A 14901-nucleotide genomic window follows, 5' to 3' on the forward strand; every position below is an offset into this window, starting at 1 on the left:
CCGTAGAATTAGAGAAAATATTTGAGGAAAAATGTATCTTCTAAGGGTGTAGTATCCAGTGTTTAAAATCCTCCAAGAACACAACAACCAAAAGGCAATAAATTTGAAAAATAGAAAAAAGGATGAGGCTTGAATAAACATTGCCTCAAAACCAGGTAGATAAGTCATCAGTAGTCATGAGGACCACACAAGTCCAAATCTTAAAGAGAGCTCATCTTTACCCACTGAGAGGGTTGTGATAAACCAAGGGACAGATAAATGGCAAGAACTGATGAGAATGTGGAGAAACTGGAGGCCTTACAAACTTCCAGTTGGACTGTAAGTGCTCCAACCATTGGAAAGCAGTCCAGAAGTTCTGTAAGTGAGTCAAGTTGAGTTACCATAGGACCCAACAACTCTACCTAACTATACCCCAGGGAAATGAAAGACACATCAGAACAAAACCTCATGCAGAGATATTCTAACGACATCATGCGCCACAGCCAAAAGAGCTGGAAACAAACAGCAATCCCTTAATGGATGCATCACAATATGTTAGAACCATGGAGCCAACATTATCTGTGCATGAAAAGAAATAAAGCACATGCTACAACATGGATGAGCCATAAAAACAAATAAGATTCCATCTCTATGAAACACCCAGAAAAGGCAACTCTAGAGAGATAGGGACAAATATCAGTGGACGTTCAGGGCTGAGCAGCTGAAGTAGTAAGGAAAATGAGGACATATTTCTCCTGGAAGTTATGAGAATGTTCTTAAAAGATCCTTGGAGATGTTTACATATGCTTAAGAAACCCATAAAATTGTATACTTGGGTGAATTTTATGGTCTATTAATATTCCAATAAGACATTTCTTAAAAGAACTGGTTAAAAGATAATTACGTGGTTAAGAGATAATTATGTTTATAATGGCTAAATTTCCATATGTGGAGTAGAAGCTGTAAAACTGAAAACTGTGTAAGTACATACACATGCATACATGTACATGTGCACATAAGAACCCCCACACACATGTGGGGACAAACACACACACACACACACACACACACACACACACACACAGAGTCAGTGATGAGGAATACATGTTTACTGTCCTTAAAAAAACAACAGCAAAAAAACCAGAAATCTGATAAACGCTGAAGACAGAGATCGACATGATAAACAGTAGTGTCGACATGTTAAGGAGTAAACAGAATTCAAGAAACTAAAACCAGAAGGCACTTCAAACAAGAACAACCTGTCCTGGTTGTTAGGGAACGTGAGCCTAAGAAATACACCAGGGGGTCACACCAAACAAACAAGATCAGTGCCAGGGCCTGCGCCAGGTGACTGTTTGAAGTTAAATTATAAAATGGTGAAGGACAGTGGCCTGCAACACTGCTCTAAGCACAAAAGTATAAAATTAAGGAGACTCAGGCTCCCATAACCAACATTAGAGGCATGTCAACTAAGTGTGAAACAAAACCTTTGTTCCAAGAATTTTATAGGCCATGAAATTGTCCATCTAATTTGTGGAAACAATAGGAATGATTCTGGATCGTTGGGTACTGAAGAATTTATTCACTTCATTTTCAAATATTGTTTTATTTTAAATTATGTGTCAGGGATATGCAATGAGTACAGGTACCTGCAGAGGTCATAAGAGGGTGCCACACCCCCTGGGGCCGGAGTTACAGGCAGTTCTGAGCTACCCGACCAGGGTGCTAGGACCCAAACTTAGGTCCTCTGCAACAGCAGTATACAACTCTTAAATGTTGAGCCATCTCTCCAACCTGCTATTCATTTCATCTTTAAAAGATACTCAGAATCAAAAACTAGCTTTCTTAAATATAATTTAATTTTTTCCCTTAACAGGAGCCAATTTGGTTTTAAAATACCGGTGAGGTTTATGAAGACATGGAACTTTACAATGCTGTCACCAGGCTGGAGAGACAGCTCAGTCAAGGTATCTGCCATACAAGCTTGAAAATTTGAGTTCAGATCCCCAACACCCGCAGAAGAAGCCAAGTGTGGTGGAGCATGCTCTAATCCTACTACTGGGCAGACAGAAACAAGTTGTCTCAGACCTCACGGGCCAGCCAATCTTTGGAATCCTTGAGGTCCAGGCTCAGAGTGAGAGTCTGTCTCAAACACAAGGTGAAAAGTAATAGAAGACAAATGATGTTGACTGTTAGCCTCCCTTATAGGCAAGGATACACACACACACACACACACACACACACACACACACACACACGTGCAAAGGCTGTTATACTTATTACTTAAAAAACCGGGTGCAAATGTCAAAATTAATTCTGAAAAGAAAAATAACAACATAAAATCATCTATTAGTACAATAGCATTAGAATGGATTTTAAAGTCAGAAAAAATGCCATAGGAGGATGGAGAAAGGAAATAATGACATTAAAATGGGTTGTATAAGGGAAAAACAAAGATGCTAGAGTTTCCTAGATAATGATACTTAAAATACAGGTGTTGAGTATATTTATAGAGGGGGCCGTTAAACACAAACTAGAGCTAAAAACAGAACTGAGTATTCACAAATTTAAGCATCACTAGACATAATAAGCATTTAAATTTTAATCTATATAACCAAAAGATGGATGACAAAAAGTAATTATAAAATCAAGTAAAAACTATAATTATAATGTAGGATTACAGATAGGGTTATATGTATAACTGAACATAATGAACTAAAGAATTTATAAAATGATAAAGATTTTCAGATCGATTAAGAAACAAAATTAATGCCAAATTAGTATTTTCCTATGAAATAAATAAGACAATAAAATATATTTTAAGGAAATTTCTAAAATATACTAAGTTTATAGTGATACTAGCTAACACTTACAGAAGAGCTCCAACATTTTATGGGTAAAATGTAACAGGATAATAGTAAATACCATTGTTTCAGGGGAGCCTCTAAATGTATTGACTGTCTATCAGTAGATCAAGATGGAAAAGAAGCTTACAATAGTGACTATTTAAAATTAAGGGGTATTTGAATATGACATGCAAAACTGTAATGGATAAGCCTGAAAATATAGAAGCAGATTAAAGACAAAATAGTTATAATGAATAAAGCTCTAAGTTTTTTTTTATTATGTTTTCTTTTTTTTTTTTTTTTTTTTTTGGTTTTTCGAGACAGGGTTTCTCTGTGTAGCTTTGCGCCTTTCCTGGGACTCACTTTGTAGCCCAGGCTGGCCTCGAACTCACAGAGATCCACCTGGCTCTGCCTCCCAAGTGCTGGGATTAAAGGCGTGCGCCACCACCGCCCGGCTTATTATGTTTTCTTAAGATGAGAAGCATGATGAAACACAAACTCATAAAACAATAAAATAGCCAAGAGGATATTTAATGAATTGATGAGTCTAAAAATAATGCCTTGAAAAAACATACCAATGATGAATATACCACCACCACCACCACCACCACCAAAATCAGAAGTTAGAAGGAGAATACCATGCAAGGCATATAAAATAATTAAGACCAATACTCTGGAAGTTCTCTTTAATACCAGTCACTGGATATGCAAAAGGGTAGATTTGTGGGGGCTGGCAGGCTTGTTCAGTGGTTAAAAGGACTTAACTACTCTCCCACAGAGCCTAAGTTGGATTCTAATCTCCCACACCTGTACAGTCACCTGCACTCACATGCCCACCCACAATGAAACACACATGCTCATAATTAAAATTAAATCTTTTAGAAAGAATTGATTTTGCTTTAAAGCATAAACCACAGTAATTATCCTTGGCAGAGAAACAGAGTGCTAGGGAAAAAGGCAAGCTCTGTGTCTTCTAACATGTAATGTAGCTATTTGTCATATTTTCCCTAGTAAACTAAGGAAATCTGCACCTAACTGTAGGTCCACATGGACTTTATAAGACAACAACTGGATACAAGGCCGGGCGGTGGTGGTGCACGCCTTTAATCCCAGCACTCGGGAGGCAGAGGCAGGCGGATCTCTGTGAGTTCGAGGCCAGCCTGGTCTACAAAGTGAGTTCCAGGAAAGGCGCAAAACTACACAGAGAAACTCTGTCTTGAAAAACAAAAAAACAAACAAACAAAAAAAACCCAACAAACAACTGGATACAATTATACTAAGTGACTTTTGGGAAGAACATTGTGATATTTTCCTCTCAAATATTACAGTAAACTTTGAAGATTTTCTGATCACTATAGATAGTATTAGAAATTATATCAACAAGAATGGGATGCCAAATTCATAGTTCAGTGCTTATAAATATTAAGGTATGGGACTGGACTAACAAATATAGCCATTGTCACTGTTTTTCTTTTTAATTAACTCTTATTGGGACCCAGCAATGCTCATTTTTTTTTACATGATACCTTTAATTGTTTCAGGACTACAGCAGCTAAGGCAAGTAGCTGTGCCTGAGACTATAGCTCTTAAAGAGGCCCAAAGCCTGGCCATACAGATTCTTACAGACAGGGTTAGTGATACAGCCCAGGAAGCATCACACATCACTGGACAAAGATGATTTCTCCACAAGTGGATGTGGGGGAAACTGGCTACCTGGAAATCTCTTCCAGCAGTATAATAATGATTGAATAAATATTGCTACAATCATAGACCATATATTGTACATATAGTAATATGCTTTCAGAGAATGATGGTGTAGTAAGAATACAGATTGATAAAATTTTTAAGTAGACTCTAAAAAGCACTAGGATTCAAAAATCATGTTAAAAACACATAACTCAACTGACAGATACTTCTATATTTTGTAAAAATAAATTCTCGAAATGAAAATTTTCCATTCCATTTATTTCATAGATTTTCTACTGTGAAAATATTTATTTTAAACTCTAAGAAAGGAAAGGAAGTATCATTAAAAATTAAATTAAGAACAGAGCTAAATTATGCATCTCTTTTTGATGGTTCTTTATACAGCAAAAAGTCTTTAAGGATAAAAACTAAAGTTATCAGAAGACAACAATAAATATTTACACAACTACCTACAAATTAAAGTGTATACATTTAAATATACACATAGTTATAGGTCCTCCTAGGGAAAATGACAACACAGAGCACCATAGCACATGAGATGGTATTTGAACACTCAAAATGGGAGTGTGTGGGCACACTTGCTCTTGGGAAATAATCAGGAAATATGATCATGAGCTTTACTTCATATTTGCTCAAAACCCAGTAAGTTTCCCTCAAAACACATTGTTACTCATTGCAAGATTCATGTACAAAAATGCTTACCTCTGCGTGTTACAGACTCTATCTGGAACATCCTCCACATGTGACAGTGTGGTCCCTGCCTTGGTTCCATTGAGAGATAGTAGAGCCCTTACTAGAGGGAAGTATTCTGGATACTGAGAGCACATCCTTACAGAGGACTATGGGGTTTTAGTCTCTTCCTTCTGTCATAGGCTTTCAGAGCCATGGGGTGAGCAGTCTTACTCTACTACACCATGCACCATAATGTGCTGAAACTCCAAACCACGAGCCTCAATCAACTGTTTCTTTACCTAAGTTGACTATTTCAGATATCTATCTATCCACTCTAGTGACTGAAAGCTAAGACACAAAGTTCTTATTATAGCGAAATGTTTTAAAAGTATTCAACAATAGAGTAAAAGATGGTGATATATCCCAGAAAAAAAGTGTCATGAAATCCTATGGAAGTTTTGCAAATCATGACATTAAAAAATATAACATGCTAAATTCTCTTGACACAATATTAACTAAAAAGAATTAACCAAGATTTAAAACTGCAAGCTCTATCTATCCATCTATCTATCATCTGTCTGTCATCATCTATCTATAAGTAATACACACACACACACACACACACACACACACACATATATATATATACATATACCAAAATATTAAACACTTTTCTTCAGACTTAGGAATATAGATTAAATATTTTTCTACATTCTTGTGCTTCCCAAATTTTCCAAAAGGAACATGGCTATCCTTTTCTATGTGCGAAATTGAAGTTTGTTTATTTTAAACAAAGAATATGGTAGAGTTGCTCGTTAGAATACACAGATAAGGTCAATGTGGAAGGACATAGTTTTGTTAAATGATTTACACAGAAACACTGGTACTTATTAAGCACTCAATAATTCCTGGACCTTGGAGTGACTGGCATTTGTATGCAACTCAAAGACAGTGTCTCAAAATTGCCTATGAGTGGTTCAACTTGAAAGGAGGAGACAGGGTTTCATAGGTGCTTGAACATTCTGAAGTCTTTGATCACTGTTCCAGGGCTTTGAGCAGAGGAAGGGGGTGTTTCAGCATCATGGGGCAAAACAAGCACTAGGACCCCAAATACCAATCATCAAACTATTCTTGAAGAAGGAAAAGCAGCCAGAATGCACAACTATTTTGTAGATTAATGAAAATTCTGGCATTGAGGATCTACAGACTATGAAGTGAGATTATAAAGTGCACATCTTGCACACTCATACACCTCAAGACTATACCATGCCTCGCTATACACCAAGTTCATGACAGTTGTACTGGGAACCTTATGAGGGTCTCCTGCACGAAACCTGTGGACTGAAAGGACTAGCCCACAGACATCCTGCCTAATCCCCTGTCACTTCAGTGGTATAGAGATTTATTTGGTACCTGAAATCAGGACACCTGTGTAGTCTAAAGAATTCAAGGCCCACTTTTCACTGTGAAGACAAGGTCCAGCACTTCTCAGGGAAGGCTTTCTTTGTAGTAGAGCATGCTGACCTCTTGATTATGCGTTTTAAAATTTTTATCATATTTATGTGTGTGTAGGAGGTGTGCTGTGGTGTGCCTGTGGAGGGCAAAGAAAACTTGGGGTAGCTGATTCTCTCCTTCGTTTGAGTCCTAGGGATCAAACTTAGGTCACTATGTTTAGCACCAAGTACCTCTGCCTCTAAACGATATCACCCTGCCCTATGGTATTATCTTGAATCCCTTCTTAGCTACTCAAGAGTTATGACAACAAGAACATTGCCCAAGTTTTCTATGGCTTGGATCCCTCATCCACATAACAGAAGAAAAGAAGCAAAACACAAATATATAGTGTTAAACAAGAAAATGTGTGTAATTTCCCATATGCAACTAATACTCAGTAAAGTATAGCTTATAAAAAAGAACACCCAATGCAACCAATTTAGAAAATGCCTCCTCTCTCTCCTCCTGTGTTCTCATCTCTAACAAGGAGGGCTGCCTCCAATCACATGTGAGCTTCCCTTGCCCTCTCGCATTGGGTGATTCTTGGGTCCTGTAAGGACACACAGCAGAATCATGAAGGGCTAGAATAAGGACCAGAAAACTGTGGAAGAAAAAGTCGAATCTGCAGCACCACCTAGCCTAATGTGTGCTGGACTGTTCCACCTCACTCGCTCATCTTCCTTCTATTTTTTTTTTAAGTGTAATTACTGGAGCTTATGTTTCACAGTTAATGCTGTCAAGCCTTTTAAACTAATTGGTCTTTTATAGAAAATTTAACTGAAAATTAACACATCTTTTAATAACATTGCCTTAACTTTAATGGCACTCTGCCTTTCGTCTATAATTGCACTAAAATTGTCATTTTCCATGTCATATCTGCCATTTTTTTATATTTGCTAGTTTTCATGGTGTGGATTTTTATTTTTAGTATTTTTCTTTCATGAGCAATGAGAACTATTTCAATTATTTTCTCCTGGATCTGCCTTGCCTGGTGCAACAGCAAGGGGTATGTTCTTGAGTCCAGCACAACATCCCGCTGTTTGCTGCTCAGACACAACACTGCTGCTACGCCATCTGCCTTGGCGATGCCTGTGGACTGTTTGTCTGCTTGTGAGAAGAAGAAATAAGGGCTCTTGGATGGAGTGTAGAGATGAGTCATGAGCAGGAAATCGCTGGCATCTCTGGAATGGCATTGGATTAACCTGGGCTGAGAGCTCAGCCTTCAACATAAGGCTCACCCAGGGTTTGGCCCTTTAGGAAGTTTCAGTATAGACAGAGAGGCAGGTGGACCCATGATTCAGAGGAGCACATTCTCTGTCTTGGTAACATAAATCTCGTTATTTCTGACACTGAGGCTAGTTCATATAAGACATGAAACACCGACTCATCCCTCCTGCAGACTTCTGACTCATCTATCCACATAGTTCCAGAGTCTAATATCTCTAGAGTATGTGTGCATGCATGCGTGCAGGAGAGAGAATGAGTAAGCAGACACATTCATACATACACATATATATGTATGAATATATATGTATGTGTGTGTATGTAAATAGCAAATCTATGGCTCTGCTGTCAACATATTCCTGCTTGTTGAAAGACCTTCATATCCCTTTGTCCTTATCCAATTACCACAAAGGCACAAGGAGTTGTTCACATCACACTTAATTAACAGTTGGTCTCAACTGATTCCCAGACAATGGAAAACATAAGTGAGGGTTGGTGGTGCAATGGAACCAGAAGCCTCGGGTCTCCTTGATGACCCTGTGCCACACTGCCCCACTTACTTCACGTGCTTAAAATCTGTTTTTCTTATTTGACATTATTCATCATTCCCCTACAGTTTTTACCTCTAGATTATCCAAGCAGAAAGAAAATTTAAACAATAGAAAATCATGGTCCGTGGCTCTCTTCTCTATCCTGAGTCTGTAGAGTGACGAATGATGTCTGTCATTTAGTAGGTGTCCAGTAAATGAACTGATTAAGAATGATAACTATAATACAGCTTTAGAGAACTGGTCATATGCTAAATACTTCATGATCACTTTATAACCATGACCACAGTCTCCTATGGACAAGGTATGAGACATGTGTGATTATTATCCCATTTTTAAAGATGACGAAAATGAAGCCTAGAGAGATTTAGGGCCCTTAGCCAGTAAACTGGTGTGACTAGTGAGCCAATGTCCTATCTTCTTATTCCAGGTGTCTAGGGGAAGTGAAATTGAGATTGGGGTTTGGAAGAAGTGAAATTGGGTGAAAAAAATCTGAAGACTCACACACGGCTCCCAAAACAGAGAAGTTTCTTTTCATTGTATATGCTTAGGCGTGTGCGTGTGGTGTGTGTGTGTGTGTGTGTGTGTGTGTGTGAGAGAGAGAGAGAGAGAGAGAGAGAGAGAGAGAGAGAGAGAGAGAAGCAGTCTAGGATCATTCTGAAAAGTTCGTTTCTCAATTGAATCCTTCTTCTTAGAGGTGCACATCCACAGGGATAATTATTCCTCCCACCATCAGTTTCTGTTGTCCATCTGTTGGATGAAGCCACAAGACTGTCTGACACAGCCCTATCAATTACAAAAAAGGCCAACGAATAATCAAAACAGTATTCTTTTAACAAAGTAGTAAGCCAAGAGGAGTTAAGTGATGACAGGCAAGAACGTTGATTCCTTGAATAAATGGCAACTTGGGGAGCAGTGCTAGAAAATGAGGATCCCTGACATCCAGAGTGATTTGTGTAGGTATTGTGATGGTTCCTGTAGATGGATGCTGGGATTGACTCTTACCTCCGTTCCTGCTGTTTGAAAGGAACCTCATTTTAGTTCTTCCTAGTTACTGCCTTGGTATTTGACTGATGTAAAGTTTTCATAAATGAAGTTTGGAGTAGAATACAAAGAAATCACAGGTAGTACTTTGTCAAAAGGTCTGGATCTAATTGGGTCTGTTGAGCCAGACCTCAACTGGAGGTTTTTCATCCTAGATAATAGGTCTGGAATGATTTGGCTGGGATTTTGATTGATGACTTGAAAAAGCACTGTCAGTAGGCATGTTAATGTGCCTCACTCCACTGTTTAAATCTGGTTTATTCGTTTACTATGTACTGAAAGATCAGACTGTATCACCAAAGTGTGTCACTCAGTTCCAAGCCCTCAATAACTAATGTTGCTACTTGATAAATATGGGGAACAGTACTAAGTTTCTAGAACCCTTTACTCTAGGCTGGAATATAGAAGAAAGAAATGCTGCTTCCAGGCTATGGCATCCATATACCACAAGCCACTTTGTCCCAAACACTTCAATTTGGTATCAAAAGGGATCAGGGATGACCTTTGAAAATAGTTATTAGAAATCAGTTCATTTTGATTTCTCATCTGAGTTTCTGAGAACTGATTATCTGGCAATGTTATCAATGTTTAGCCTTGAAACTCATACCCAGGTGTGCCCTGCCTCCACACTGTCATATACACCACCCCCATACTGCCAGTCATGTGTCCTTAGACTATGTAGAAGTTTCAATTGCATCACTTAGAATTAGCACTGGCTTCACAGTTGTTTAACCTGCACAGGTGTACTGCTTCATTTCAAAAGTCTCAGTATCTGGTCCTACTTGGAGCACATTGACTGTCTGTGTATAAACATAAATGTTATAAATTTAAGTTTCAAAAAAACCTTACAGTATTTTTCAATTCTAAAAAAAAAAAAAAAAAAAAAAAAAACAAAAAACCAACAAACCCATAAGCAGCTTACTTGTCTTTTAGTAAGAGCAGAGATCTGAAATTTCTAAAGAGACACAATCCAACCTCCTACAGAGAATCTGGTACTTTATTGAACATAATTATGTAGCCTCTATTGTTCTTTCCAGCCTGTCCAAGACTTTGTATAAACTGAGCCAATATTACCAGCAGCCCTAAGGTCATCACAGAATTCGAGGAAACCAGGAGGGCTCCGCTCCGGTTCTACTGACTTGGAAAGCCACCAGTCAACCTTAATTTAGATGAATGTTATTTCATAATTATTTTTAAAACCATAATTCTGATATTTCACTAAGATATGCTTACATTTGCACCACATTCAATAATATAGAATCACCTAAATTTGTCTCTAAAAGCCCCATGTCTTCATCTTCCCTCACACAGTAATCCCTCTGGGATTATTTTTAATGAATATATGATAATAATGCATAGTTAGTATATCAGTTGTTTAACATAATCAAGAGAACAACCTTCTTAAACAATGTGAGAAATGTATGTATGGAAAAAATACCCTCTAAATTATGTTTACAGTTGAATGTGCTTAATGAAACTCTGTCCCATGGGTCCCTCAAGGTCAGTTTTTATCCGGCCCACACCTCCATTTTCACAAACTGTGAATTTCACTGTTGCAAAATGAAGGGCATCTTGCATAAATAAAGACACGAGTGGGAAGGATTCCCCGTGCTTGCTGTGGCCCATTCTAAATGGCTGCTGTTGTCTGTTGTAGTGAATGATGATGCCACTGTGCTGGAATCCACTCTTTTAATTGTTACTTATTTGGGGGTCACAAGAAACGGGGAAACAAATGGCTTGACCGCTTACTGCACATCAAGTTACTAAACGAAACACAACTGCTTTTGATATCTTGATCAATAACTCCTTTCCTTTAACATCCATCCTTGTCCCTGCCCTTCAGCAGAGAAGAGTCCCAAGGCCTACTCTTTTAATGATAGGCAGGGGCTTTGGTGTCACCCTTGGTACACTATCCTTTCTATCTTCTGTTCACATTCAGGCTATTCTCAAATGTTTCTAATTTTATCAAAGAATATTCAACCTCTCATGACACACACACACACACACACACACACACACACACACACACCACTATTATTAGTACTACTCTCCCTCCAGCTAGAAGAGATGCTTACTCAGATATTACCTGCCACCTGCCTGCATCACTTATCAGTACTACTCTCCTTCTAGCAAGAAGAGATGCCTACTCAGACATCACCCCTGAGTCATGCCAGTCCAAGCCATCTCCACCGAGCAAACAAGGCCAGTGCTTTCAGATAGGAACCTGACCACATCACTCTTCAGCATTAAGTCCAAAGACTCAAACCATGAAAATGGTTTTCAGTGTCTTCCCTGTCCCTTCCTCACTGTGGTTCAGTTTCCTTTGTCTTTCTTGACAGGGTCTCACATCTTGGTATGAAATATTTCCTTGAGGAGCGCTTCTCTTATCCTCCAAACCAGGTCATAACTTCCCCTGTCTTCTGTGCTCTTTGAGGAATTTATAATCAATATTTACTTGGGTGATTGATAAATATTGGTATCCTTTCTAGAGAGAAAGGTTCATGAACCTCTGCTCTTTTCCATGCACAGCTCAAGTTTCTGCCATGTCTCCTACTTTAGAGATGGTCCGTGGGTGTGTATTCCACCCCTTGAATGGAGAGGAGGGAGCTAGACAACTTACCGCACTCATGAGAGAGTCCAAGACGCTGACAGCAAACGCTGTCCCACATGCAAAGGGCTGCGTGAGGTACAGCTCTGTGTCAGGGTCATCGTCATCATCTTGGTCCAAAAACTGAACATTAGTATCGTTCACTAGAAAAGGCATAAAATAAGAATTAGCACTGATCACTATGCATGTGTTAGTGAAGCCAGAGATACACTAAGTGACTGGCTTAGAGAAACTGAAGTTATTGCAAAAGAAACAAGCATGGCGAAGCTGTTGATGGATCTGGGGATTGGCGAGCAGTGGGACTCAATGGCCTGCTCCTACAGGACTGTTTTAACTTCTGAGACCTGGAGAGCAATGAGGTCAAGCAGGCTTGGTCCATGGCAACTGCCAAGAACTGGTAAGTTAATGGCATTGACCAGTCCTTGCTACAGTTTTAGAATCATGACCAAGAAACACCCTAGGGCATTTTTTGGTAGCCAAATCCTTTGAGAGATGGACATAATTCGATGATGAATAGCCATGCTGGAATGGTAAAGTTAGCCACAAAGAAAAAATGCAACTTATTTAGGAGAAAAAGCAATGGACCAGAAACACAGCAAGGGCAAATGGCAAGGAATTTGCCCTCAGGTAGGACCTATAGATAGCCCCAAGGATGGGCCTGGGTAGTACCTGGTGTGCCTGGCCTATGAACCCAGGCCCATACCCTACTGAACACTTGGGAATGGCTCCTGGCTATCTCCGGCTGTTTTCCAACTTCTTCTGCAAGGCTCCACACACTCTTTCCCCTTCTAAACAGCTCTGGCTTCGCTGTGTTCTAGAAGACATGGCCAGGGCAAGATGCCTTCCTTCACTGTCATCTGAGGAGCCCCTAAGGACTCCTCCTGCGTGTACCCAGACTGATGCACTGTGTCCTTCAGATGCCTTTACCTTATAAAAAATTAAATGACAAATGAGCTTCTATTCCTATCTTGGCCTCAGAAATGATCCATTTTGCAGAGCAAGTAATAGGGGGAAGTGTGGGGAGCTGCGGAGAGGCACACTTGTGATTTCTGGAATAATTAAGGTGGTTTTAGGAAGAGAACAGATGAGATTTCCTAGCTCCAATGTCTTTCTGAAGCTATCTGCAGCTAATTCTCTTCCCTAGAGTTATTGTTTTAATTATTTAAAGGAACTTTCTGGACAACTTTCCTTTAAAAAACAATACAAACAAATGATAAAAAAAAAAAGTACCAAAACTTTGTTTATTGAGTCAGAATAAATGATAATAGGATAAAAGGCTTGGTGTGGAATTATTTTTAAATGACACTATCTTTATCCCCTCTGGAGAATGACTCTAATGGAGGGAAATCTTTGCTGTGATTTTTCCAAATTTGGTCACATTGGGTCCCAGTTGTTTCAGGCACAAGTGAATTGCAGGATGGTGTGCAAAAGTCTCAAGTCTGGTTTTGTCACCCACTTCTTTGGCAAAGCATTTCATGATCCTACAGCTAAGGTGCTCTCTTGTGAAATGGGGAAATTATGCAGTCTCTCATGAGGTAGCTCAGAGATTCCTAGGAGACCAGATTTGGTGAGTTTGCTCCAGGACCCAGGGCACGGTGTGCACTGGATAATAGGAGGCTGATAACACAATTGTCTATCAATCTGTTACATTAGGGAATGTCTAGCACCTCTCTGCTCCTCTCAGAGACAGTAAGATTTACTTATGAACCCTCCAAATGGTTCTGTTAAATTGAATCATGACTGGTCCTAAGCTGCCTCCATACCCATTTCATGTTTGATTAAAAGTGTCTCAAATGTCATGAACTGTAGCCTTACTCCATGTGGAAATTGTATAACCTACTCCTATAATAAGTAGCTCAGGCTCAGCCAATCACAAGTGGCCTAGTGTTCAAACTAGATTCAAGTAAGACAGGCTCCACCTGGAGCCCTGGCCAGGGTGTCTCATATTTCACTTCCTTTCCTCAGGAATGTGTGTGTGTGTGTGTGTGTGTAAACACCCTACTCTCATAGTGGGCCAAATATGAGGAACCACTTTGGTATGGACCCTTGTCCTACTTTAGAATTGTCAATGACGTGGATTAAGCTTTCTAAAGCAGGCGCTGAAGAGATGGTGGTGATTCAGAACACTTGCTATTCTTGCAGAGGACTGTGTTAGCTTGCTAGCACCCACACCGTGGCCTACCTGACACTCCTCTGGGGAACCCCACATGCTCTTCTGTCCTCTGCATGCACATGAGGTACACCCACTAAATTGTCGCAGGCAAACACTAAATATCTTTTAAGATTTTAAAAACCACACTTGTTGAAATTTTGCCTTAGCTTTTCCCTCTCTCTGTCTCTCTCTCTCTTCTCTCTCTGGGCAGTGTCTCCTGTATCCTAGGCTGGCTTCAAACTCACTATGTCGTGGAAGATTATACACTGAACTTCTCCTCCACGTTTACAGTGTAGGGATCATGGGTGTGGACTACCACACCCAGTCGATGAAGTGCTAGGGACTGAACCCAGGGCTTTTTTAATGTTAAGCAATTGCATGTAAAGCACTTTGTTAATGTTAAGCAATTGCGTGTAAAGCACTCTGTTAATGTTAAGCAAGCACTCTACCAACTCAGCTAAATCCCAAGTCTATAATTTTGTCTTTTAATATTCCAACAGTATGTTGTGAGGTCTACAGTATTCCTGCTCTGGGAATCAGAAAATGTAATCAAAAAATCACAGCATTACAATATGGTTTTATTTATTCACATCAGCTGATGGTGTTTGCATCATCATTAGTACTGGA

At 39.4% G+C, this 14901-nt stretch overlaps 1 protein-coding gene across 4 annotated transcripts in view; it reads right to left on the minus strand.

The window, feature by feature from the left end:
* The window catches only part of Kcnma1 (potassium calcium-activated channel subfamily M alpha 1), a 715240-nt gene that overhangs the window by 24515 nt on the left and 675824 nt on the right, over nucleotides 1–14901 (minus strand). For all 4 annotated transcript variants that reach the window (XM_059273863.1, XM_059273862.1, XM_059273861.1 and 1 more), the window contains one exon: nucleotides 12135–12265. In XM_059273863.1, coding sequence (XP_059129846.1) covers nucleotides 12135–12265 — 131 coding nt within the window. The remainder of the gene's footprint in view (nucleotides 1–12134; nucleotides 12266–14901) is intronic.

This window comes from Peromyscus eremicus, chromosome 9, assembly GCF_949786415.1.
Source record: "Peromyscus eremicus chromosome 9, PerEre_H2_v1, whole genome shotgun sequence".
NCBI classification, from domain to species: Eukaryota; Metazoa; Chordata; class Mammalia; order Rodentia; family Cricetidae; genus Peromyscus; species Peromyscus eremicus.